This window comes from Phaethon aethereus (genome assembly GCF_964289735.1).
Source record: "Phaethon aethereus genome assembly, chromosome: 5".
Lineage (NCBI taxonomy): Eukaryota > Metazoa > Chordata > Aves > Phaethontiformes > Phaethontidae > Phaethon > Phaethon aethereus.
Genome location: NC_138579.1, coordinates 13,038,225 through 13,065,461, shown reverse-complemented (window position 1 = coordinate 13,065,461; position 27,237 = coordinate 13,038,225). Strand labels below are relative to the sequence as shown.

General features: G+C 37.0%; 1 protein-coding gene across 1 annotated transcript; it reads left to right on the top strand.

The window, feature by feature from the left end:
- Nucleotides 1-113: 113 nt before the first annotated feature.
- TRAF3 (TNF receptor associated factor 3) lies at nt 114-27,237 on the top strand (the record flags this gene model as incomplete). The annotated part of the gene is made up of 10 exons (XM_082000078.1): nt 114-355; nt 3,378-3,429; nt 5,623-5,727; nt 6,633-6,800; nt 11,465-11,545; nt 14,262-14,336; nt 16,130-16,222; nt 20,217-20,357; nt 25,269-25,443; nt 26,666-27,237. The coding sequence occupies 10 exons, from the start codon at nt 114-116 to the stop codon at nt 27,235-27,237; spliced, it is 1,704 nt and encodes a 567-aa protein (XP_081856204.1).

Genomic DNA, 27,237 nt, shown 5'->3' with positions numbered 1-27,237 from the left:
CTGGTTTTCCATAGTCTTTCAGAGATGCTGTATTTTTTTTATTTAAATGGAAAAAGAGGTTTTAATTTCTCAGAGGTTTTCTCATTTTTGCTTCACAGAAACTACCTTAGAGCATGGACACCAGTAAGAAGACAGAACCCCCTTTATCTGTAGAAATGGTACAACAAAGGGCCAATCCTGATCGCAGTCCTTCAGCATCGATTTATGTTCCAGAGCAAGGTGGCTACAAAGAGAAATTTGTAAATGCCGTGGAAGATAAGTATAAATGTGAAAAATGTCACCTCATCTTATGCAATCCTAAACAGACTGAATGTGGACACAGATTCTGTGAGACCTGCATGAATGCCTTGCTAAGGTACATTTTTTGTTGTGGTAGAACATGTTGATACCTTTAGATCTTGTGAACTGCTGAAAAATAGTGTGGACACTATTGTAGTTTTAGGAATACCTTCAGCTAATACCCTGGCTCAAAGCAGCCTTCTGCTTGTTGCTTGTTTGATTATTTGTTATACGTATGCTGTTGCAAACAGTTGTGTTCTACTCTGTGTCAGGATGAGATAACTGAGCTTTCCATCAATATTGTTGAAACGGTTGTTAAAGTGGTTTAATCCCATGTAGTGACGTGTTAGGCAGGACTTTCATTGCCTTTGGAGCCTAGACTGAGTAGCTATTTCATGTGACTGCTAACATGGCTATTTTGGTGTAAAATACACTGGGTAAATCATGGCTGTGTGAGGCAGTGAGCCTGCAGAGGCTCATTAGAGTGATAGGACCTAATCTATCTGTGGACCCAGCCTTACAGTTGAGTCGTGCGACCCTTGGATAAATGTCACTGCTTGTGGGGCTTCCTTTCCCCGTAACCCATCTATCTGTGTGCCCTGGGGCTTTATGTTTTGTGGATTACAATAGAGTCAGGAAGGCTGGCTTCTCTATTACCGAGATGTTTGGGTCAGAGTGCAAAGTGGGTGAGTGAATGTTATAGACATAAAATGAATGCTGAGAGATGCAATCTTTCCCAGTCTAGGTAAGAATAAAAGTGTGTTCATTCAAGGAGTAGCTAGCATTTAAGACTTACCTGTGCCTCAGTAGAAGTATATTTCTTTGCCTCTCAACTTTGATGCATTGCTACTGATTGTGTTCAGCAGTGTGATTTCAAAACTTGGTCTAATGTTTGGACACCATTCTCCAAGCTTTAATCTCCTGGGGTAAATAAGCAGTCAGTACTTCCATTTGCTACTGGGAGAGCAGAGGTACAGAAGAGAAAGAGCTCACTGGATGTTGCACACTGGACTACTAACAGAGAGAGGATTTCACTTTGGAAGGTCTGTTTACTTTTTGTGACCATCCTGACTCTAGGTATTAGCTTATATTTCACTTGGAAATACTGTAATCTCAGGTAGATGTAAGTCAAGACTATGTGCAGCATGGCAAAAGAGACTGGAGGATATTACATTACTCATCTCATGATAAAGAGTAACCTCCGTACTGGGCAAGTACAAGGGTCCATAGCTCACTAATCCACTCCTGTAGGTTTTGTGCTACAGCATGTTAGATTTAAAATAACAACAAAAAAACCCCACCAGCATTTCTTTCAATACACATTTTCAGGTGAGGTGTAGTTTGTTTTTAAGAAATGCATTTATTTCTTTCTGAAAATATGTTTTCGGAAGGCTCTTACATGGTTAATAACAGTGACGGCAGAAAAGCAAACACCTGCCATGCTTGGATGTGTGCAGATGGACAGAGCAGATCCTTAACAATCTAAGCAGTAACAACTCTGGCGTTGCTGGAATCTGGGCATTTTTCCTTCCCTGCTGTGAGATATGCACATGTGCTTATTGCAGTGCAGCTAGAATATGTGTAATTTTACCTTCCTGACTTTCCAAACAGTCTGTTACTGAAAAGGACACATGGGTAAGACCATCTACCACACTGCTCTTTCATTCGAGTTATTTCACTATATTTAAGTGCTTGTTGCAAACAAATCCTTTATTAAAATTAAATTTATAGCTCCTTTTTTTTGAGAAAAAAGTGTGCCATAAAACTGGACGGAGAATAAGTTTACATTGTTTCTGTATTTGGCACAAAAATTTTTCACTCCACGTTGATATGCTGCTGCACACACTCATTACATGCTAGCAGGTTCTGTTCAAGGGTTATTTGAGGATAAAGAATTGAAAGTCAGTGTAGATAACGCAGTAAAGATATCTGCTCAGTATGCAGCAGTAGTTTAAAAGAGCAAGTGGGATGCTTGAGTGAATTCAGTAAAAGCAAGGGAAGCATGACATTGTATTAGACACTATATGCCCTCAAGTAGATTAGTTTTAGATTTTTTTTTTTAACTGAAAAATATTGCAGATACTGAAGCTGCAAGGTAGTTAAAGTGCTCAGTAATAAAACGAGACACAGAATGGTCAGTTCAAGGAGCAGAAGCCAGTGAGATGACTTGAAATAACCATACTGATTATATAACATAATTGAACTTAGTCAGCCTTTTACATTGATTTGCACTGCTGCTAGCAGCCGCAATTTACATAGCCTGTCAATGAACTGCTTTACAAAAGAATTTACCTAGCTTTTATCTAGTGCTTTTCATCCATAGATCTCAGTGCTTTACAAGGGAGGTCATATGACTATCCCCATTTTACATGGAGAAAAGGCGCTAAAAAGGAACTAAGGGAGTTACACTACGACAGCTAGCAAGTCAGAGCCAGAAGCTGCTGTAGGAACACAGGTTTCCTACACTCCAGTTCAGTTTCTGTTCACACATTGCCCTCCACACACTACTCCTCAACCTACCTGTTGTCTAAGAAATCACAAGTTTGGCAATTAGATTACCAAAACAGCTGTAGGGCAATAGTTCAGATAAAGGAGGGAGAAAGGATCTATAACAGTTTCTAGAACCAGAACAGACTTGAAGGAGATGGACACATATACATTTTTTACCCTAAACGGATGTATAGTTGACTGTCAGAGAAAATTTAATTAGGTGTTGTTTGAAAAAGGACAGGGTAGTTGAAGAGACAATATTTTGGCTGTTTGCACAGATAGATTGAGAAGGGACAAAAATTGTGGATTAGGTCACACTGTAAAATAGGGAATGAATTTTGCCACCTTGAAGAAAACCACTGTGCAGTTGCCTGGAGGCATTGCAGTGGTCTTATTTCTTTGGGAATGCCAGATACTGTCCACTGAAAACTGAGTGTTGAAATTTCTTGAAATAACATCATGTTATCTGATTATAATGAACTGTATCCACTTTTAATGTTTTTAAATATATTGGATAATCATAACTAAGTGCCTCATAAACGGAAATTTTTTGTACTGTAAAAATTCAGATGAGTTAAAATAGTTTTTCTGTTCTCTTTTCTCTCCAGTTCTTCTAGTCCCAAATGTACAGCGTGTCAAGAAAGCATAGTAAAAGATAAGGTATTGTTAAAATTGTTTCTTATTCAAGAGCATTGAATGGTATGTCATACATAAGATGTGTTACTGCTTTGTGGTAATTATTTCATAAGCCTAATAAGGTACCTGAGAAAGATAGTGTTGTTATAAAACCTAAACCACGTATTTTATATAGGAAGACAGCTCATTTTTTACTGTTAACCACATGGTAGAAAACATGTCAGCTTCATCCCTAATTGGTCCAGCCAGGTGTCACATCTTGTTTTCATAGTTGGGAACTGCAGCAACACATTGCAGTTGTCCTTCCATCAACTGGGAGGGTGATAAGAAATATTGCGTCTCCTGCAGATGCAAAGATATGACAGATCTATGCAAACCTTACTCCTGATTTGGCTCCAGACCAGTGTCTACTGTTTCACTAATCTGTTTTCACAGCGTGGTGTTCTGTGAACCGCACTGGAACCAGAACAGTGTGGAGTTACAGTAACTGCAGTAGAATCAGATTCTTTTTGTATGGATATGGATACTTATGGATAAGTTATTTTACTGGTACCCTCTTCACTGTTTTTCACAGCAAAACTTTGTGTTGCCTTCGAAAGGTTGAGAAAAAATTATTTTTGACTCAGTACCTGGTTTATGCAGTTTTTACGTTAGATTTTTCTGAAGTGTTTAGTAAATTCCTTGTGTTAGTAGTCTTTCCTGCCTAAATAAATATTTGTAATAGTTACTACTTTCAAGAAAAGGTTAGTGGGTACATTAACCTCTCCTTGTCTTAACACAAAATAGTTCTTTGAACAGTGCTCAGCATAATTCAGTTTTGACATGAATGGGCTCTCCAGGAGCTCAGACCAATAATCATGGTGCCTACTTTACTTGTCATTTTAACTCTTGACTTTCTAGCTCCCAATATACATAAATATGTACATTTGTTAGGAAACTTCAAATATCTCTAAAACAGGAGGAGGACAAGAAGGGCAGCGTATATTAAATACATGTTAGACTACCTATACAAGTCGGTGATTTTCATGAAACTGGAAACCATACTCTTCCTATGAGATGGTGATTCCCAAAATCACTGAAGAGCTCCTAGACAGTCTTGGAAAAACTGCTTAAAAAGTGTCTTCTTACCTTAACTTCAGTCAGAAAAACTGTGCCTTACTGTGAATTACTTTGCAATAAAAACACTACAGTACTGGCAATTGATTATTCAAATGAGATTTGTTGATTCATTAAACCTCATATATGAAAAGTAAACAGAAATCAGTGACCTGTGTCAGATGAGATCGAATGAGAGTGGTAGCAGCATTTCTTTCCTCACTGACGCTGGGAATAAATTCATAGTCACTGTGGACAGATGTGGTCATAATTCTTTGTTGTTAAATGTTAGCATGCAGAACCGTTCTGTAATTACAGTAACCCTGCAGTGTACGCAGTGTCACAGAACTCCATTTGTCAAAGAAGTAGTCATCGGTTGGGCTTGGTTCTTTGGTATTTCTTAATGGTCATGAAAGCAATTGCAAAATAACTAGAAGTTTATCTTTTATGTGGTATCACCCATAAAAGGTGAAAAACCCAAACCCTATGGACTCTATCTCTTGCAGTTCTATAACGCATACAAAATGCTGGAAAGACTTAGAAACATTAAAATGGACAGACAGTTACAGCCTGATTATCTGTGTAATAATAAACCTCCTCCAGTCTAAGACCTTAGGAAATGTCTTTAATTATGTGTTACCACTGATGTGCAAGTAGGTATTCCAACTAACCAGTCTAGTCATTGTAGGACTGCCTTCCATGAAATCCTTCCTCTCTGAACCACTGTGTTTTGGCTTTTTTTTGTCTTATGGTATCCTGCCTAATAGACTAACTTCCCAAACAATGTAGAGATTTCTAACTTATGCAGGCCTATTATTGGCAAGCAAATAGCAAAAAATTTAGTCCTTTCTTGTACTGTTCCCTTTATTGTATTTATAGTAAGAGTGAAACAGTAGTAGAGCATCTGTCCAAATATTCTTTCACTGGCCTGCTTCATAGTAGAGAAATCTCAGCAATGTGCACATTCGAGAAACATTGAATGGCAGGATTTTATTTCTGGTGCATAAATCTAGAATTAAACAACACTGCTGTAGCCAGATTGCCTGGCTTCTATGTTATTTGAACTTGTATATTCTTGAGTGGTTTTAAATTTCTAAAATGAAGTGAGTTTTTATTTTTCAGGTATTTAAAGACAATTGTTGCAGGAGAGAACTACTGGCCCTTCAAATATACTGCAGAAACGAAAACAAGGGCTGTAAAGAACAGCTATCTTTGGGTCAATTACTGGTGAGTAATCTAACATATTGATAAGCTTCCTTTTGAGTTAAAGAATGAGAAGTCTTGCAAATTAAAAACCTTGTCCATTTCTTGATATGCTCACATTAGTGGTTAATCTGATTTATAAATTTCAGAATAGAGGTAAACTGCTTTGAAGCTCAGCTTTTTGATGAGTTACAAGGAATTGTAGTAAAAATCATGTGATTGTTTGACACCAAAGCTCAGAAACGTAAATGCATGAAGCAAGTGAGAACTGGAGGAAGAACTAAAATCAGGAAAAATCTTAATGTGTGCTTTACAAATGTGAGACATTTGAATTCCTTTTTGGTGTGTTTTTATTTTTATTTACCAGTCTTAATCTGCTCATGTAATTGGAGGTTTACGCATGGAGTTAAACCTTTTGGCTTCTCCAGACTTGTACAAAATAACTTGTAGCTTTGTTTCATGAAAGCATAACATAGTAGTAATCCAGTAATTTAACAGTTGGAAGGTATGGCTACACAGCAGTCTGCAGTGAGATCTGTAGGTACTTGCTTTGAATGAGCAAGCTCAGGTACTTCAACAAATTAAAGCAGCATCTGTGTTTCTGTGGAATTGCATACCTTGAAAAAGAGTGCTTACCTTTTGTTTAAATAGCCTGTGTTTAATTTTGGACCCTGTTAGAATGCTTTTAGTATAAAAGTAGCTCGCATACATCTATAAACCAGTGAAATCTGCTGTCTAGGTGAAGGGAATGTAGAGTCAGAAATGTATTCTTGAGTAGATTTGTTAGTGTTTGCCCTTGCACAAGATAGTGTGCAAAATAACCTTGTTTACTTTGGTTCTGAAGTTTTTTAATGTGGGATGTCTTCAAAGCATAGAAGGCATGCATAAAACTTAGTTGGCTTGACTTTTTTTTTTTTTTAATCTTTCAGATGCATTTGAAAACTGATTGTCAGTTTGAAGAACTTTCATGTCCTCATGCTGATTGCAAAGAAAAAGTACTGAGAAAAGATTTGCCAGACCATGTAGAGAAGACCTGTAAATACCGGGAGACAACCTGTAAATACTGTAAAAGCCAAGTCCCAATGATTATGTTGCAGGTGCAGTATTTTCTTGTGTATATAGAAAAAGATTCCATGCATTAATGCGGAGTAATAACTCTTCTTGTGCTTCTGTGTAGCTGACAATAGAGCCTTGCCCTCAGCCAGAATTAGTAAGTCAAAAAAGAAAATAGGCTGACTTTCAGAAAACAATTTTTTTCTGTGAAACCACTGCATTGACTGGGAAACATTTTCTTTTTTCTGATGTTCAGATACTGCATTTTAAAAAAATTCAGACCTGCTGCATAATATTGATATCACAGTAATTTTTGCTATGCTTTTTCATTTTGCTTAAATTGATATAATATACGCAACTACCATCATAACAATTAAATGTTGTGCAGGGGAAGCATAAGCATAGCAATTGGCTGGAGAAATAGCATCTTTCTATCTAATCCTTTTTTGGGTACTGTCATCTGTTAGGAGAGGAAAGGAGGAAACAACGTAAAGACAAATTGTGTCTTAGCATGACCAGCAATGGTACATGCTAGGCCTAGGCAGGCTGCTCTTCTTGGCATACAAGCAGGTTGTCTGATAAGCAGCATGTTGTGAGTTAGGAGTATACAGCAGAGGTTGAGAAAGTCATACTTAACTTTCCATGCAGAATTATAACTTGACTGTGTTTGCATTATTTTGCACTGAACTGTATTATGCTGAATCTTTCTTGCTGTAATTTTAACTCTTTTTTTAAAATTCTGTTTACATGGTTTCCATAGTTTGACAGTCTTGGATTTCAGAGCTTCTTAGTATAGTAAGAGTCATGAGAACTTAATTTTCATTTGTGTTCTGGTGTACTGCTTGTCAGGTGAAGTCTCACAATGATGAGAAACATTCTTTTCTCAGAGATGTCATTACAAAAAGGCATAGGTAGAGTCTCACCAAGTTCTGACTTAGATCTGGCTTTCAGCTATTTGAGTGTATACTTGCAAGGGCTGGTACTTTACTAACTGTGCATTATCTAGCGTACAGTGGCTGAGACGTGAAAATACACAGAGAAAATTAAGTTTACACTGTATTTATTCTTGCACATTCTGATACAGAGGTGAAACTGTATGTAGTTAGATTACGGATGCTGTTCTTCTGGAATTTCCTTTAGGCTGGGAACTGATGTGAGGCAAGGAGCAATATTAAAAAAACGTGTAGTGTCTTAACAGACAAAATCAGTGATTATTAAATATGTCTTGTTGTACAAACTGGATTTCCATGTCTAAACAGCATGCTCACAGGTTCCTTGTAGACAGCTTTTTTAATAGGAGAATGTAGTTAAATTTTTCAGAGTCTGGTATCATCCTTATGTTTTGAGGAACATGGAACTCTATTTTAGTTTAAGAGCTCTGTCTTTTATCAAATGTTGATGGATTTAACATTTATGAAATCTTTGAACTAGTGGTGGCTTTCAAGATACTCAGAAGCTGAGACAAGTTTTAGTCTAGCAGATTTTTAATTCACAGCGAAACCTATTTTAGATGTACGAGTTGGAAACAAGAATGGCATGTTACTCTGAAGTACAGAAAAGAGTGTGTGTAAATAAATGTTCTCCAAAATCTTATCTGGTGGAATTTTGAGTTGCTTTAAGAGGTAATAGAATTGACTTATCCAGGGAGCCAAAGGGGTTTGTTTAAAATGTACAACGTTTTGTGTTGAGATGTCACTATTTTGATTGTGTTAAAGTTGGTACCACTATTTACCTGCCCTTAAAAGTTCTAAACAAATCTGCATTTGTAACACTCCTTGGAAATGTTCTGATTTACACGTTCCCATGTTATCATTGGCTTAAATGTTTCAGTACGTAGAAAAAGGGCAGTTTTGCTTCCATGCTGCTTTAAGGGTGCAGAAAGCTCCACAATTAGAACATTAGCAATTGGCTGCTATTTTTAAATTTTTTTTTTTTTTTTGCCTAGATTTTTAAAAGTTCAGTGATTGTAGAAATGCAGATGGTTTTATTTGTTGTGGCCTGATAAAATGTTGCCTCATTGTACTTTGATAATGAGCATCAGAAGCTTAATGAGACTATATGTTTGAATGAAAGGCTTCTTTGGACTTCTCATTTGAATTTTGTCACCCAGAGCTTGAGTTCATCTCTAGCTTCTGTAGCCTAAAATTTTCTCTAATGTAATAACGACTGAAGCAGGCCTCAGTGACTTGAACTGAAAATGGAGGTAGAGGGAGCGTACCAAGAAAAAAGGTATGCAAATGGAAACAAAAATAATTTTACCGGAGTACGTATGGTTCATGTCTTCATAGAATTCCATGACCCGTGGGGTAGGAAATCCCCGTTGTTGGAGGCGGATTCTTTAGTTAATAGTACACATTTTTTTTAGATTGCATTTGTCTTGCCTGCATTATCACTAGATAATTTAAATTCTTAACTTATTTTCTTTTGTTTAAACCATCTAAAAAGTTGAGGGTTTTTGGTCACAAAGATGCCTTTTCCATTCTGTAATTTCTAACAGATAAAGATGTGGCATTGTCAAAACAGAAATTAGTTGCCTGAAATACTTCTGAATTATTATATTTTTCTGTGGATAATCCACAAAACTACTTGGAAGTGCTTCTCCTATAAAATTGATACTGAGCAGTACTAGTATGATACAGATCTGGACGGACAGCATTACTTAGTGCCTAGGCTCTTCACTGCCACCTTGGCCACAGAAAGGCTGTCCCAGGCAGACCCTGCCAAAGGAATCTGGACTCTGCTCAGTAGTCTGAAATACCGCTGAGCTGACTGGGACAGCCACTGGGGGACATGAGACATTGTCATCTTGCTCCCTTGTTGCTGCTCTGGAACCAGACATGTTCCCAGTGTGGCGCTGGCTTCTTTGGGTAGCCATATTAATACCCTGCCTTCCCCTCATCTGTGCCAGGTGCGCTGCATGTGGTGTCCACCCACGTTTGAGGCTGCGTTTGGCTTTGGGTTTTGTGTGCTCGACTGTGTGAATTTAGCTGGTTAGTAGGGAGAGGATTCTGCCGCTGGAACGGGATTAGGCTGGTACATCCTGAAGTCATTGGAAAGGCTCCCCTTGGTTTCAGTGGATGGGCCCCGGGATGCGGGGTGAGGAGTAGAACTGGAGAGAGGGCTGAGAAGTTGCATGTTGCCTTTTTATCATGAACTGAGAGTCAATGTCATAATCTTTGCCAAGTAGTTCAGGTTGGTTAGAGAAGAGAGTGACTTAAAATTAGGGAATGAATGTTAGAAGGGCGTATTATTTTTCTAGCTTTGTAGTTGATAAACCATTAAAGAAGTTTGTAGGGCAGTAGCTCCCAAAGCTGTGCGGGAGTGCGTGATGTCTCTCTTCAACCCAATTAGAGATGTGTTCAGAGTGAGGAGAGGCCAGGTCTGATTCTTGAGTGTGAGCAGAAATGGTCCTATGGGCCATTGCTTATCAGAAGAGTACCACGGTCACCCTGCCAGAGGTTACTCTGGGGAGAGATGTTGTCAGTCTGTTGGCGTTGCTCCTGGTTGGGTATCCATGTCCTGGTGGGGAGGGACTGAAGCTAGCTCCTCATCCCCACATTTTGGGAGGCTGTTCCTGCTCTCTGGCTAAGGAGCAACTTAGGCGTCCTTGCTTTCTGTCACTGTGAACTGTCTACATGTGCTACACCAAGTGAACTAGTGCAAATAAGAAGGATGGTAGGATAGATTTGCTTCAGAACAGCATACCCAATGATCTGTTTTTAAAAGTGAGGTACACATTTTCAAATATTTGCGGATTTATGACAGATCTCTGAACTAAGGTCTTTCACATCTCAGAACTTGGGTCTCCTTTACATCTTGCTTTTGTTTCAAAAGGTAGACATCATTACTGGCCAAAAGGGGCATGCTGTGTATTCTTCCTTTTCTACCAGGCTTATAAATCTAGACCTTTTTTTCCTTTGCTTTTCTTAAGTACCAGAAATGAAACAGTTTGTTTCAAGTTGAATGGGACATGTCACTTGACATGAAACAATTTTTTTTTTTCTAGATTTTTCATTTGGTTGAGAAGAACTGAGAAGAAATGTAAATTCAATTAGCTTGGGCCTGATTATCTTCCCTCCCTATGGTGATATGGTTTGATACTATGCTGAAGTATCTGCCATCATCTAGGTTCATATCAAAATGCCTGCCCAGCACCATGATAAAATTTCAACATCTTTTTGAACTTCAGGCATATAGCAGTGAGACTTAGTATCATATGTTTGGGAACCAAAATTAGAAAAGAATTAGGAGAATATCCGTACATAGTGAGAATGGGTAGTGTACATTTCTGAAGAGCTTTTCCATGCACTTTATACCCTTAGTAAAAAGGACATCGGCAGTGGTTCTGCTTGGTCTTAAAGATGCCTGAGTAATTCTTGGGGGAGAAAACTTGACTTTTATTATTGTTTCATTGATCTAAGTAAAAACAATAAAATGGGAAGCAAATAGATTTACTACTCTACATGGGAAAACACAAGAAAATCCTTATTTTTCCTTCAGAATATCAACACATCTGTTGAAAGCATAAACTGATGTTTGAGCAGTTTCAGTTCTGTAACGTTCTGCACAGTCGGGATAAACATTGAAGGAAATCTTGTGGGTGGTTTTTTTTTTAATTAATGTAGAATGCTTTCTTTTGCAGGTAAGTCCTTTCTTCAATTTCTGAGTTAAGAGTTGATTTGTGGTTTGTTTGCTTTTTCCTCTGTAGAAACATGAAGATACAGACTGCCCATGTGTGATGGTTTCATGTCCTCATAAATGTAGTGTTAAAACACTCATGAGGAGTGAGGTAAGAAGTGATGCCCAGTGTTGTGCTAAAAAATTAAATAATTTTTTAAATAAGATCTCGCAAGAATTTTGCCAGAAGCCATTTCCTTATTAAAATGTGAGATCTAAAGAAAAGCTTTTTCTACCACACAGTTAAGTGTGATAACACTTAAATATTTTTAATGATTTCTTGAAAAATTATTTAAAAAGAAATAATTTCTTAGCTTTGTGTCTTTATTACACTTGGCTTGCCCAAGATTAGCACGTCTTTCTGCTTTCATTTTTACTAGCTCTCCCCCTGCCCTTCTGCTATTTGAACCATTTGTTGAGCACAATAGAGCAGCACCGTGGGGTATTATATTACTTACATTAAAATAAAAAGAGAAAATTAAATTTTATGCACATTGGCAAGTATTAGTAAAGACTAGAAAAATCATATAAATGTGTAGAATCGTTCCATGGAAAAACTTAAATTATTATTAAATACGTTTAAATTTGGGAAAAAACAATAACTGACATTTAAAGAGTTAATGTAAGGTACAGGGTAATATGAGTACAACATTCCAAAAGCCAGATGCAACAATGCATAAAAATTTCTCTAAATGTATAGAAGCTTGCAGTAATACATAGACCAGGTTAAAAAAAAAACAAATTACCTGTCTTATTTGAACAAATCCATGTTCTTGTACATTAAAAGATATAAGTAGCATCTGTCAAAGTTGATGTGTGTTATTTTTTCCTAAAAATAGAACTTACCAATGATGGGGAAGAGCTTATTTAAGTCTTCTGCACTCTCTAAACCTCCTATAAGGGAAGTTAAGTTTCTCGTCTGAGGATAAGCTTTTCTCTTTTCACTGATACTTACTTCTTGAGTTGAATTTGTACTATTTTTCAGTTACACTTGTAAATTATTAATCATGTCATAGTGCATAAGGCACATAAGGCACCTGCCAAACACAGGGCCAGTCTTTCCCCCCAGGTAATGAAATATAAAATATGTGATAGATACTGTACCTAGTAAGAGAAATTTTGCTGCTAAGAAAAGAGAAAATACATGTACTGATTCAGTTCCATCAGTGCTTACTTCTGAGTTTAGATCCTGGTTCTGGAGCACTTAATCATATTCTGAAATCTTGACTTCAGCAGTTGCTTTGAGAAGAGGTATATCTGAGTGCTAATAAGAATTGACCCATTAAAGCCTGGGTCATACACATATAGTCAGAATTGGGTTCTGAAACCATTGCTAGAATCAGAACTTTAATCAGTCATCTTGCCCTGCATCATCTGTTGCTGTATGTTGCTTAATTTTTTCTGATACTGTGAAAATGTGTATATTGCTTAGCTGCATGGTTAGGGATAATGATTCTAATGCAGAAAATGGGAAAATGCCTGCCTAACAGTTTGAGAAAATTCTGTGGTGTACAACAAGCAAATACCTTATTGTAGAATAAAAGGCAATTTTTCATGTTTAATTCATAACTCTTTGGCAGACTTCTAGTTTTGAGAAGCTGAAAATGCGGCATTCTTGAAAAGCCTGTTATACCACATGTGTCTCTCTTATTTGGTCTTATTTTTTTTCTGAACCATGTGTCTTTTGAAACCATACCGTGAATTTCTACAGATAGTGTTTATAACGTAATAGGTGTATATCAGAGACGAGTGACTGCTTGCATCTCAGTATCAGATTTAAAGACTGTCCTGTCTGTTCCCAGAGCGACACATTCAAAGCAGAATTGGTTCACCACTTCTTTCCATGGAGGTGGATGAGCCAAGTCCTGTGAGGCTTATGGTGTGGGCATTTCAGATGAGATTTTGAAACCCAAGAGTGATGCCAGCTGAGGAGCTAGACTCTAGCTCCTGTCTGCTTTGTGGGAAATACAAACTGCAGATCCTGTTTTTGAAGAGAGAGTGTTTTTTGCACTATCCTTTCCAAAAATACCTCTCTGCTCCAACTTTTAGGCAGTTTGCATCCATCTGCTGCCCTCTGTGCTGCAATGGCTGCTGTCTGTATATACGTATATGCTTCTGTGAATTGGTTTATTTTTAAATGAAAAGTGGTCTGTGCTCATAACAATCCAGGATACTGGAATAAATCTCAATCTGTGAAAAATGCAGGCATTTTACTAATCAGTTTTAATCCTGTGTACTGCATTTTTTTAAAGTTACTTAACTGTACCTATTCTAAAACTCTTTGTCTGTTTCATGCAGTACTTGTTTAGTCTTTTTTGTGTAATTTAACCGTTAAATTTAGGCACAGAGAATTGCATGTTCTGTTTTGAAAAATTGGTTCTTCATGAATTTAGGATTAGAAAAAATGTGATTTACTACAGTGAAACTGATCTTAAGACTTGCTCAGAACTCCAGTAAAAAAATCACTTGTTGAGAAATGATTAGTCAGTCATTCACTAAAGTCAAATGAAATCATATAAATAATTGTAGAGTGTGTTCTTTTTGTTTGCTTTTTTTAATTGGGTTGCCTATTGAAATAGTCTTTAGTAGAAGTTTCACTGTATATTAAATGTATCACACTGTATACTGTATTGGCATGTGCGTGTGTGGTTTACATATGTGTATATATAGTATTTGCACTTTAGGTCAGACTGGAGAAAATATACACACATGTATTGTATGTTCTGCAAATGGCACACAATACAAACCTGCTAATCTGTGCCCTTTATGTTTTGAGCATTATCGTGCAAACGTCTTTTGCCAAAACTCACATTTTTTTCCTATTGCAGTTGAATGCACATTTGTCAGAATGTATTAATGCCCCAAGTACCTGTAGTTTTAAGCGTTATGGCTGCACTTTTCAGGTCAGTATATAACAATTATACTTCCCAATTGATGAAAGTCTGCAAATAGAACCTAACTCTTTGACGTGAAAGTTCTGGACTTCACTAGTCTCGGTTAAGAAAGTCATCCAGTTGCACCAAGTGATTATGCAGCAGGTGTTTGGTTTTACATTTTAAAAATAAACAGTATAAAAAGCCCACACATTCCTGCGGTGGTTTGGGAGTTCAGTTATTAGGTACATCTTGTTGAAATGGGAAGATGATAAATTTGAAGAATTTTTAAACTTGAAATCAGAGGAAAGTCACTTTTGTTCTTCAGAAAATAGACTGGTAACTTCAGTTGTTTCTATGAAAGTATTTATTTTCTTGAGCTAAGTATGTTTATATTTTCTCTCATTTGTGTGTCAGTATTTTTATTAAGGTTAAACATAGGTTAGCACACTTAAAACATGCATTTTTATGTGCATTCATATGTCTGTGTGCACATAGGTATATAATCAAAGCATAGCATGAAATTTATTAAAAAAAAGAAGTGTTAGATTTTAATCCTGGCAATCCCTGCAATATTTAAAAAAGCTAAACCTCAGAGTTTAGTTCCAGTAGTAGTATTCCAGTCTCTACCAATATTCTCCTTCCCTTACCGTATATCTTGGGGAATTTGGATGCTTATATAATGAAGAGATTAGCCAGGAAATTTCAGAAACTGCTGACAGGAAAAAATGGCATTTATCAGACAGTGTGATTCATTTGTTAGCCAATGATAACTTCGAGACAAGAACTGTAATCAGCAACACTTCTCAATAAACTACTTCCTGCAGGTATTTCCAGGTTCTTAAATAATGAGCATTCATCACTTTAAGTGTTAGCAGTAATGCTCTTAGTGATAGAACAGATCAATGCTGTAGCCCTGCCCACTGTTATGTCGTATGTATTGCCATTCATTTTATGTATGTATATGTGTGCATATATGTACATATATCCACATATATATTTTTAGTATTTTATATAGAGTACATACCTTGAGGATCATTGAAGCCCTTTCAGTTGCTTTGCAGCATATCTACGATCAAAGCTAATGTACTCTGCATTGCAAAACACTTACTGAAGTAGGTGTAATGCAACACAATACAAATAAAGTAAGTAATATGGTCTGCATCTTATGTACTCTGTATATGATGTATGTGTGTTCTGTAAACTTTTTATATAGTGGTTATTTGTAACAGCATTTGTAGGTTGTGCAGAGGCAGCGTATCTGAATGTCATGGAGCAATCATGGTAGCATCTTAGGATGACAAACTAGGCATTGTGTCTTGCAAAGTAGTTTATAGAGCTGGCAGTTTCCAGTGATGGTAAATTTATCTTAAATATTTGTCTTTAATACTCAACTGAGGGAAAATTTAGTGCTTATGAAGCTGTTCATGAAATACAACAAGAAGTTTTAAATTACGGTTTGGGGAATTGGACATTGTAGGTTTTGTATGACTCAAGAGTTTTATTGTGCTTTATTTAGTGTAAAGCTACACAGAAGACTCTAAAATACAATTCAATTTGTAAATCTTGTTCATCTTTATTGTTTCTGACGTATAAAGCACACTGGATGGATATACATGGCAGTTGTATGAAACACTTGCTATATTAAATGTATTCCTGACTTCTGTAAATTCCCACGTAGGTTTCCCTTCTCTCTACAGTTCTGCAACATGCATCCGTGAACCAAAATATGTAGTGTTGGTTCAATGTCTTGATATAATCTTTCTTTGTAGGTTTAAAAGAAGTGGAATTGGCTAAAATGTATAAATTCTTTGTTGTCACAGGGAACAAACCAACAAATTAAAGCACATGAAGCCAGCTCAGCAGTTCAGCATGTTAACTTATTGAAAGAGTGGAGCAATGCTCTAGAAAATAAGGTATATCTTCTACTCACTTCTAATTTTCATTAATTTCTTTAAATCATATAAAAGTACTGGAAAAGGCGCTTTTTTTTTTTTGTTTAACAGCTGTTCAACCATACAGCTAAAGCACTAGTAGGCTCCAAAAGCAACCAAGCCATTTAGCATATCTGGTACCTTTGTTATAATAAAATGCTGTGAGAAACTTGGCTTCACAACTTCATATACAATTTTCCTCGTTGGTAACTTAATTAAAACACTTTCTTCACATAGATAAACAGTCCAGTATTAAATTTCCTTTCTGAGCTGCCTTCTTACAGAAGGGAGGGTTCAGAAAGCTGGGGCAGCACTATGAGCTGTATTTTTGCTACTTCAGTATTTTTCCAGAGATAACACTATTAGAAATACCATGTAATAAACCAGTTATTTATTTTTGTTCTTGCTCTCCAAACTTAATGACCTGCAAAGGTTAATTAAATTAAGCATATTGTAACTCATGGGCATGATGATTTCTGGTTTCGTGCTAGACCGGAATGAAGTTCATGTTGCAGTGCTTCCTTGGGAGCTCCTGGTTTTAGATTGTTTGCGATTTGGGAGATGCTGGAAATCGTATCAGTATGAGCTACGATGTTGTGAATCATTTGAATGACTTAACCATCTGTTCTGCAAATAAAATTTAAGGCTTTGATTTAAAAATACAAAACTTCAGAACAAATAGCTGTTTTCTTAAATATTTTTTGAAAGTTTTACATAGCCATTAGAAGAATGCTTCTGTTTTATGGGGCGGGGGGTGGGGGGCGGGAATCTCAGAATTACTAAACTGTTCTACAAATGCAGGCAGAAGAGTCAGGAGCCCCTTCCGATTCTTAGTTCTTTTTTCATTAGTCTGATTAAAACTGCACAATTTATTTTGCATCATAGGAAAAAACCATGTTCCCTGTGACTTCCAGAATAGATCATGTTCTGCCTTTTGTCAGTGTCCTGAGAGGTGCTTTATCATTTTAAAAATGCCCAGCAGTTCTATATTTGTCTCTTGCAGAGCTAAGAGAATATACATATACACTTTTTTGGTGGTGGTTGTTGTTCAGTTTTGGTTTTAACTTTCATTTAGGACTGCTTATCATTGTATGTCCCGCATTTCTTTTTTTTTTTTTTTTTTCCTTTTCACTTCCTGCTTTGCAGACTTCTTCCTATTCATAATAAAGAGTTGAATCACTGGAAATCCCAAGACCGTGCCAAGTTACCAGAATAGCTAACCACGTATCATATGTCAGTGACTTTATTCTAGAGAAGGGTAACAAAATGATTTGTAGCTTCACTGCCGTTCTCTTCTTTGAGAAAAAAAGAACTAATTGATGCACTGAAGAACAACAGTGCAAAGTTAACCTAGCTGATGAGTATCACAGAAACCTTGGCCCTGCTGAAGTCAGTGCAGTCCTTGTCATTGCTTTCTGTGGGGTCGAGATTTCATTAGGGGTACTCACTGTTATATGTATGGAGGGGAAAGGAGAAGTTGCCTTCTCCCAGTCACCACGTTCTTTAACTGTGCTTGTGGTTCAGTATGCAAACTGCAAGTCTTCAAAACTGCAAAGCTTGTGCCAAGTTATGAGTTTGGTATTTGAATGGTGCTGTTGGCGGAGAGTAGTAAGAGAAGGTCAGATGTAAAATCTTGAATCAAACCTTTGTGGGGCGAATTAAAATTCGGTGGTTTGTTCACTCTGTGATGGGACAGACTTGCAGACTGAACCCCCATGGGTTTTGTGATGTTGGAAATAATGACTTGAATGTCATTTTGTGGCTTCGTCACATTCTTAAATAAATCTGGTATCAACTAATTATTCTTTTTTAATATGTGACTTAAATATGGGACCTGTCTGTTTTAATCCAGTTCTTTGTGGTATAAGAGTGTTTCTTCCATTCTTTTTTAGTAAGCAATAATAAGCAATAGCTTGATTTGAAAAACTGTTGAATAAGAGCATCCTTTATCCTGGCAATATTTCAAATACTTCAAATATGACAGGGGAGTATAGAAAGCTCATTGAAGCAGTTTGTAAATAGACGCTGTGTTTCCTCTAACCTGTTTTTTAACTCAAGTTCCAAAGACTTATGCCAAATGCAATTAGGAAACTTATATTTAATGTTAAAGATTTCTTATTCACTGCTACCACCAAACTACAGTTACTGAGTTAGCAATGTCACTTCTGTATGATTAAGGGCTGCAGGACATAATTCTGTTTTTCTTGTGTTCTGTAGAACTGTGTGGAAAATCTCAGTACAAGACAAGCCCATGTATTATAACTTGTACAAAAATGGAAATGTCATGCTAGTGACACAGAGTGTAACTGCCTTATGATTGGGAGACCTGCGGAGGAAACAGTGAGAAAAGGGGAATGTAAAGATCACGATTAACTAAAGTACTCTAATTCATTAAGGAAAAGGAGGAAACAAAAAATTAAAGTGGCTACCCAGCAGATCTGAAATATGTGGGAGGCAGGGGTACTAATTTAAATTTAAACTTGTTCTTGAAAATTTTCTCTAGCACCTAGGTATGTATTCCTTTAGCCTTGAGATTGTTTCTCTCTCTGCACTGACAAAATTAGCTTTGTCTCATTTCTGTTGAGCCTCTTCTGTCAGTTTTTCATATATAAAATGCAGAACTAATATATTCGTGTATATGCATATATGCTGTGCTATACTGAAAAGTAGATATGTACACATATTATGGTATCTCTATGTATTTTTGGGCCCCTGTCCAATGAACATGCTGAATGCCTGCGGACTTTGGCAGTCTTTTGTCTAGTTTAGGCTAGTGTAGAGATTGAAATTATTTACATTTTTAAAGAGGCTAGAGTCCTGAGTCTAGGAATGCAGTGACATAAATGATTCGACTATGTCTGATTAGAGGATCGTTAAGGTGGTGGAATTCTGTAGTGGTATCCACATCAGAGGTAAAAATGGCTTGACCTCAAACTAGTGTCTGTATTGGGGGTGGTGGTGTTGATTTTTTGGGGAACATGAAGCATCCAAGTAACTGGTCTTAATGTGGAATGTTTATCAGAAGATTTCCATGGGTCAAAAATGGTGCTGCTTCTTATCCATATAAAGATCTATCTAGTCAGGGCATGTCCAAATGTCATTTTGTGTCAAGTGTTTTTTTTCTGTGTTTTTGCCACTAAATAATCTTGCCTGGGGAAAAACGAGTTTTAAAAAAAAAAATCTAAAAAATAGTGTGACAGAGAACATTAATTGTATTACTTTCATCCCCAAGGAGATATAATATATGATATTCTTCTAACAAGGCTCATGTTTTAAAATCAGAATGAGTCACTAATGAATGAATTCATAAAATGTCAATACAGAGAGAGAATATAATCCGCAGCCTGAATTTCTTTAGGCAAGCACCATTGGATTTTCCTTTTCATGCATGGATCCCTTCCCTATTCACTCATTTCAGGAGTTTTCATCACCATCGCATTTTGTGAAGCCAAGCCAATCCCATGCAGATGATGATTTTCCTTGAATTTGCTATAGTCAGGATAGATTGGAGTAGGTGGGGAAGATTAATGTTTCCCTTTCCCAACTAGCTTTTCAGCTGCTCGGCTTTTCTCTGGTATCCCTTCTGTGCAGGGCTAGAGCTTGAAACTCTGAACTAGAGCTAAATAGGTTGTTTCTTCCAAACTCCAAGCAACTCCCAAGTCAGTTAGGGGAAACCAGGAACCCAAGCCATTAAATAACAAACTGAATAAAGAAAAGATTATGCTTAGACACAAGTTCTTTTGCTGTTTGTTTATCCCATCTGCACTTTCATGAGCCAAAGTTGTACCAGTACCATGCTGTGGAAGTGCAAAAGTAGCTGTCAGAAGGTTGGTGTTTATTTATTTATTTTGCAAGACATGGAGAGAGATTTTAGTAGGATCTCATCCCTTTCATGTGTGTAAGACAGTTTAAAACTAACAAAGTTATACCTATTTTTAATAAACTTTGGCAGGAGTAATTGTAGAATTTTTTCCAGGTGGCCTTGCTCCAGAATGAAAGTTTGGAAAAGAACAAGAGTATACAAACTTTACATAATCAGATTTGTAGCTTTGAAATAGAAATTGAAAGACAGAAGGAAATGCTGCGGAATAATGAATCTAAAATACTTCATTTACAGGTAAGAAATTTAGAATCTCCCCATTAAAGCAGAAATGGTAGTAGCTTCTGTTCTGTGCCTTTACACTTGTGAAGTGAGGTGTTCTAATTCAAAAGGGCGGGAAGGGGAGACTTTACCTTATTATAAAGCTATTTTGATTTTTTTTTTTTTTCTTCTGGTCAGTAGCTGGTTTGTTGGAGTAAGATATTCACTAAAACACTGCAGTTTCCTAGCCTATGTTAAAAAACTGTTTAAAAACGGAAAAGATTGAAAACAAAATTACAAATCTTATCTGAAGAATAATCATATTTATTTTTTCTTCTCTGCAAAAAATAACTGCTTGAGGAACTACTGTCAAACTGGAGGACAAGATTAGCACCTTAAAACTGTCATATGTATACTGTATATTTCTTTTTTACTTGCTGGTATTTTAAAAAATATTAATCATGAGTGAGATCAGTCTGGTGTGGAATTAATCTAAACATAGTACAATGCATTTTAATATACTTTTTAAAATCCATGTTTCTGTTGTCCTTCTGAGGAAAATTTATCTAATTATTCCTTTGCCAGTAGGTCTCAGTTTCTTATTCTTGGTCTGAATCAGCTGGCGGCAAGCCAGCGTCAAACTAGAAATCTTGTGGATGCGCTAGCATGGTGCTTAGCCTGAGCTGAAATTCGTTGCTTTGCATTCAGAGCTGACTTGGAATGTGGATGCTGGGAATCTGTGTTAGCTTGTGTGATACTGACCACAATTAGGGAAACCTCAGGACATACTTAGCAAGCTCTTGTGAAGGTATTGTTTACACGTTATTTTAGTATGTCTGCTGCTACAATATCAGATACCTGCTTTAGCGTTCAGCTTAAAGGAATGTAAATAAATTTTTTTTTTTACTTACTATTCACTTCATGTATTAAACTGCCAATGTTGATACTCAAGAAAGATATAAGTATCCAAACTACAGTACGGCTAAAATTCAAAGAATAGAACATTCAAAAGCTCAGAGCCTTGAGACCCTTGATGTTGGTTTATAAGAAAACCTTCAAGTTTGGCAACAGCAACACTTCTCCTTATAGCGCTTACTTCTTTCCAAGATCTGCCTGCATAGTAACCAGTTTAGCCTGCCTTAGTCATTGTTACTTGGTTTGATGATAGTATGAAATATGGCTGCATGCTTATAATATTACATTCTGACATTGGGAAGCTAATCCTTGTATGTATTGATATTGCTGATTGAATCTACCAGGAGGTAAGTTAATTTGTAAGCCTGGGGTTTTTACACGTGCTGTCTCAATAACCAGTGATGAGAGGGGAAATGAAAAAAACCTAGAGCAGAGTATTTCATGATTGTCTTGATGACAGATTGCAGTAAATTTGATTTCCTCAAACTGTGGAAAAATCAATTTTCAAATGGTTTATGTTTAGGAAAAACAGTATGGTCAGCAGATTCCAACAGGTGGCTTTTTGGTGGTAGTAAGTACCGCAGAGAATGAGTTTTGCTGTTTTTATTTTTTTTTTCCCTTCTCCTCCTCTTTACTTCTTCTAGCCAGTTAAGTTATTTTAAGCCAAACTGTGTTTTACAGCTATTTCAACTTGATTCCTTCCACTTATTGGAACTTCCTGGTTCAGTCAGGTTGCTAACGGCATCCTGGAAACACACCTTGATTTGTTTTTTCCTGGACAATATGATTAGCCTCCTTTTGTTGCCTACTAGGAGTTGAAGGAATTAGTTACCTGTTGTGAGCCATTCTTTTTCTGGTTTGCGTTGAGCAGCTGTGGCTCTTGTATAGCCACAGATACTTCCAATGTGGAACTAGCCAATTCAGGTCTGGACAAGCAGTATTTGCTTAGTCCCTCAAGTCCTCTGCATGCTAGTAATTTCGAGAACAGTTTCGGTATTAGCTGTCATGTAACCTTCCTTGGCTTGGCACAGCTGTTTCACTGAGCACAACTGGCACCATCTGCACTGCGAGGCATTTAACACAACTAGTGTAAATGCATCAAAGGTGTCTGGGTGTTGGCAGGAACCTCAACCTTGAGATATTTTGATGTTTTCTATATACTGGTCTCTAGGGAAAGTGTTTTTACCAAGAAAGTATGTGATACTTTTTCAACTGCTGTCTTGCGGAAAGGAAATTTCACATCCAGTATCCAGTCTTTCTTAAGAGTATATGGAAGCATATTAGTAAGCCAAGTCTTAAGCTGAGTGTGAATATGAGGTACTTAAAGACAAAAGAAACAGTGACCTTATGAATACAAAATTATTTGATTGGTAATACATGCCTTCAATGGAGGAGGATGTATGATCTGTTTTCCTAGTCAGGTAGTACCTTTGGTTCCTTTTCTGGTGTGTTCTTTAGTGTTTCAGTTTTGCTCTGTCAGTTGTAATGGAAAGGTCCATTAAGGGCATCTGAGAGAACTGCAGAGATAACTTTCTTCAGTTCCGTGTGACATTTTCTAAATTCTTTTAGTAATAGTAGTGCTAAAGTTCTGGAAACTGTTTATTAGAAATACCAAACAAAGCCTAGATGAAAATCAACATGAAGAACAACCCTCAGTGATTTGCCAGGCATGTAACTCTGGATTAATGATCTGGAGAGGTCAGTTGCTGGAATAAAAAGTGCATGCAGAAAATTGATATCTACTTGAAAATTTATGAGTACAGTGTGAGACATCTGTGTGCTTTCTAATGGAATAATTAGAGAGAGTGAAATTCTTCACTGCTGCATTAAATTCAGATTTAGTACATCAGTATCTCCCAGCATGAGGGAGGTTGACTCCCTGTAGGGTAAAAAGATAGAGTTCCCACTGCTTTTTAAAAACAGAATACAAGTCTATTACTGATTATTCTGTATCTCTTGAATTCTCATGAAGAGATACAGGAGATAAAATACGGCATGTTTGCTGACATGTAGTAGAAGCAGCTAAAAACCAGAATTGGTAGTGCATGTACAAAGGTAGAATGTTGCATGAGTTGATGGACAGAAACTGGTCCCCAGTAACAACTTTTAGTAAACTTCTCCCAAAAGAAGAATAGCTTGCAATTCTTGTGCATCTTTACCACTTTCCAAGTTCATCTAAAAATGTATTTATTCATTTTGCTTGATACTATGTTAGTGCCAAGAAGTCCCAATTGGAAATCAAAGCATCTCGGTGTGAGGCACTGTACAAACCCATGCCCATGTTAATTGTTCTTGCCTTGGAGACTTCATGTTTTGTGTGAGTAGAGGAAAAAAGATCAGACTCGGGCACATCTTGAGGTTTACTTTTGCATGTTAACCGTGAACTAGTGGCCTAATCTTGTGGCTCTGCTCTTATAACATTCATTTAGGCCATTCATGGTGTGTTTCCTTTTATATGTATAGCTAACAGCCCTCTCCTATTTTATTACCTGATTACCATCAGCCCAAGTGAGAGGGTGTGACTGTGTTGGTAGCTGATGATTAATATGTCCAGGCAAGTTGCTTAATCTATTTAATGGGACCATATCCGTGTATTTATGATTCAGTACACAGCTTTCCTTCACAAAGTTGTAATTTTGCAAGTGAGATATATAAGCTTTTTTAAAAATACCAACATAGAAATAAATAGTTAATCTTGAAATACGTTAGATTACTCAGTGGTTTTGAGACACAACAAAATAAAACACTCCTAGAACATGATTTTGCTAGCTGGCTTATCAAATTGACAGCCTTCAATTAATCATTACAGACTTTCAGTATAACTGAAACCACATGATTAAAAGCAAATGCCTAAAAGGGGAAATGAAGGTTGCATGAGGCAGAAGGGTTTTCCCATGGCTAACCAGAAGGCAAATGCAAAGTAACTTTATTTTCTTGTTTTGTACTCAACTGCTACTTTTTTTAAGAAGTGAAAAATCATTTTTACACATGTTGGCACTATACAGTGATAAACTATGAAGTTAGATTTGGAATTTAACTGTAGGTGGTAGCAAAAGTAGTTTCTTGTCTCAAATATTTGTGTTAACATTTGAACTTCGCAACCGGTCATGGGGTTCTGGCTAAAATTCCTGCTAATCCAAATTAGCTGTGATAACATGAAGTGCTATATATTTCTTGCATCAGATTTGAGGTAGACTGGGAAATATATTCTCCTTTACATTTATAATATGCTGCGGTGCTTGCAATGTCCCTCTTTCAGAGAAACCAGCCTTTTCTATATATTTTTTCCTGGAGTATTATATTCCATACCTTTCCAAAATCAACTTTTTTTTTTTTCTTCCGTTTTCTCAAAAAAGACTCAACCAGCAAGCACCTTCAGGACGCATGGCTTAATTCAATTTAGGAAGTAAGGGTCAGAATCCTAAAAGGGCTTAAGGGATCAGAAGTGGTAGTTTTGCTTATGCTCTTGAGGGCTTCTGCTGTGGTTATGGGCACGTAATAACTTGGGCTTTGGTAAATGATTTATGCGAGCTTGGAGCTTGCTAATGCCACTGTATCTGCACATATATGTACTCCTGCTCCATGTGTGCAAGGGTACTGATGTTTTTCTGGAGGGGTAAGTTATTCTGCTGTTACCCAGTGATAAACGCATGCACATGAGCAGCCACTTGATTCACACCATGGTAAGATGTTGTGCCCATATGTTGTTGCTTAAGTACTCTTGACACAAAACCCTACAAATATCAGCCCATAGTATCAGTATACAGCCATTCAGAATATTGTTTTTGCATTGGAAGGTTTTGTTGTTTTTTTTTTTTTTAATTTAGATAAGAGCATACTAACAATTTTTTTTTTTAAATAATTGTTTTGATAATTCTGATAGTGCTCTAATATTAATACCTATGCAGCACTAAAGATTTTTGTGTTTTATAAGTATTTGGGCTATTCCTCTAAAATGCATCTTATTATTGATATATAATCTGTGTTAATGCCTTTTTGTTATTTTAACTCGTAACTTACTGTTTTATAAAGCGAGTGATAGACAGTCAAGCAGAGAAACTGAAAGAACTGGACAAAGAAATCCGTCCCTTCCGACAGAACTGGGAGGAGGCTGACAGCATGAAGAGCAGTGTAGAATCCCTCCAGAACAGAGTGACTGAGCTGGAAAGTGTTGATAAAACTGCAGGGCAAGGAGCTCGAAATACAAGTAAGTGTAAGCACAATGGAATGAAGGACTCAGCAGTGCTATCGAGAGAAAAATGGTGTCCTTTGAATGGCACTCCCATTGTGGTTTTTACATTGAAGCATCAATAATGCTGATTCTTCTGATTTTTGAATAGGAAACTGCATAATCCCTTTGTTCATGATATGGCGTTGCTTCCATGCTGTTTTTTAGGCTTGGTTCTTGTCTTTTATTTTGTTTCCTTGACAGCCGCCTTGATTACAATGTTAGTTCATTATAAATAGTTTCTCAATTCATCTTTGACAGCTAATAGCTTTCAGCAGCTTCTTTAAATATAGTCTTGGTATATTCTCAAGTCTTCTTTTATTACTCTTCTCCTCCGTGAATGGATCAACAGTATGGTTATCCACCTGAAACCACCTGTCCTGATATTTGTTGCAGAGGTATATTTGATCCAAAGAAAACTGTGAGAATAAGGTTATTGTCATTCTTGCTGAATAAAGTGAAAACTGGAGTTTAGCAAGATAGTGTAGATTATACGTAAGTGTTTAAATGACTGGGACAAAGACCTTAACATTTAAATAGGTCTGTATAAAACAAACCTGACTCATGACTTCATCTGCTTCTCAGTATTATATGTTGGCCAATTTTGCCAGTGTGCAAAGACAGAAAGTAATATTTTCTTATGAGAGAAAGGGGACAATAAAAGCAGCCCTCCCTCCAAACTAAGTTAAGTGACCATATAATGCAGAGCTAAGCTTGAATTTTGTGTTCTTCTATGATGAACTTTAGACATGGTAACAGCACTACACTTGTGAGGCAGGGAGTGTCTGAGAAGAATATTTTGAGTGATCAGCGGTGCCTCTGAATTTGAGGGATTATGTAGGCTGTGTGACCACTTCCAGGGTCTTCACTGCTAACAGCAATCTATATCTCCTCTCAAAAAATGGAAGCCTCTGTAGTTACATTGCTTAGTGACCGGACAAAATTTGTTAGATCATTTGAATATTCGACTTTTACTGCATGTGTGGTTAACACCCATGTTTGTAAAAATCCCAGTTAGCCTAGGTGCTAGCTGGCAAACTAGTGCCACTTGTCTGTGGAAATTGCTTCATCAGTGGCTAAATGCACTTTGTTTCTTGGGGAGGAAAATGTTTTCATACACAGTAGCAGCACTGGCAATAGATCTTTACAGTCTTTGGAAAAAAACATTTTTCTCACCCTCATCCTTTCAATTTTCTAACAGGCCTGCTAGAGACACAGCTGAGCAGACATGATCAGATGCTGAGTGTTCATGATATTCGGCTGGCTGACATGGACCTCCGATTCCAAGTTTTAGAAACTGCCAGTTACAACGGAGTATTAATTTGGAAAATTCGAGATTATAAACGTCGGAAGCAAGAGGCAGTCATGGGGAAGACTCTGTCCTTGTACAGCCAACCCTTTTATACTGGATACTTTGGCTACAAGATGTGTGCCAGAGTCTACCTTAACGGAGATGGCATGGGAAAGGGGACGCACTTGTCGCTGTTTTTTGTCATAATGCGTGGAGAATATGATGCGTTGCTTCCTTGGCCTTTCAAACAGAAAGTGACTCTCATGCTAATGGATCAGGGACCGTCTCGACGCCACTTAGGAGATGCTTTCAAGCCAGATCCAAACAGCAGCAGTTTCAAGAAGCCAACTGGAGAAATGAACATTGCATCTGGCTGCCCAGTCTTCGTGGCTCAAACTGTTCTAGAGAATGGAACGTATATTAAAGATGATACTATTTTTATTAAAGTCATAGTGGATACATCGGATCTACCAGACCCCTGA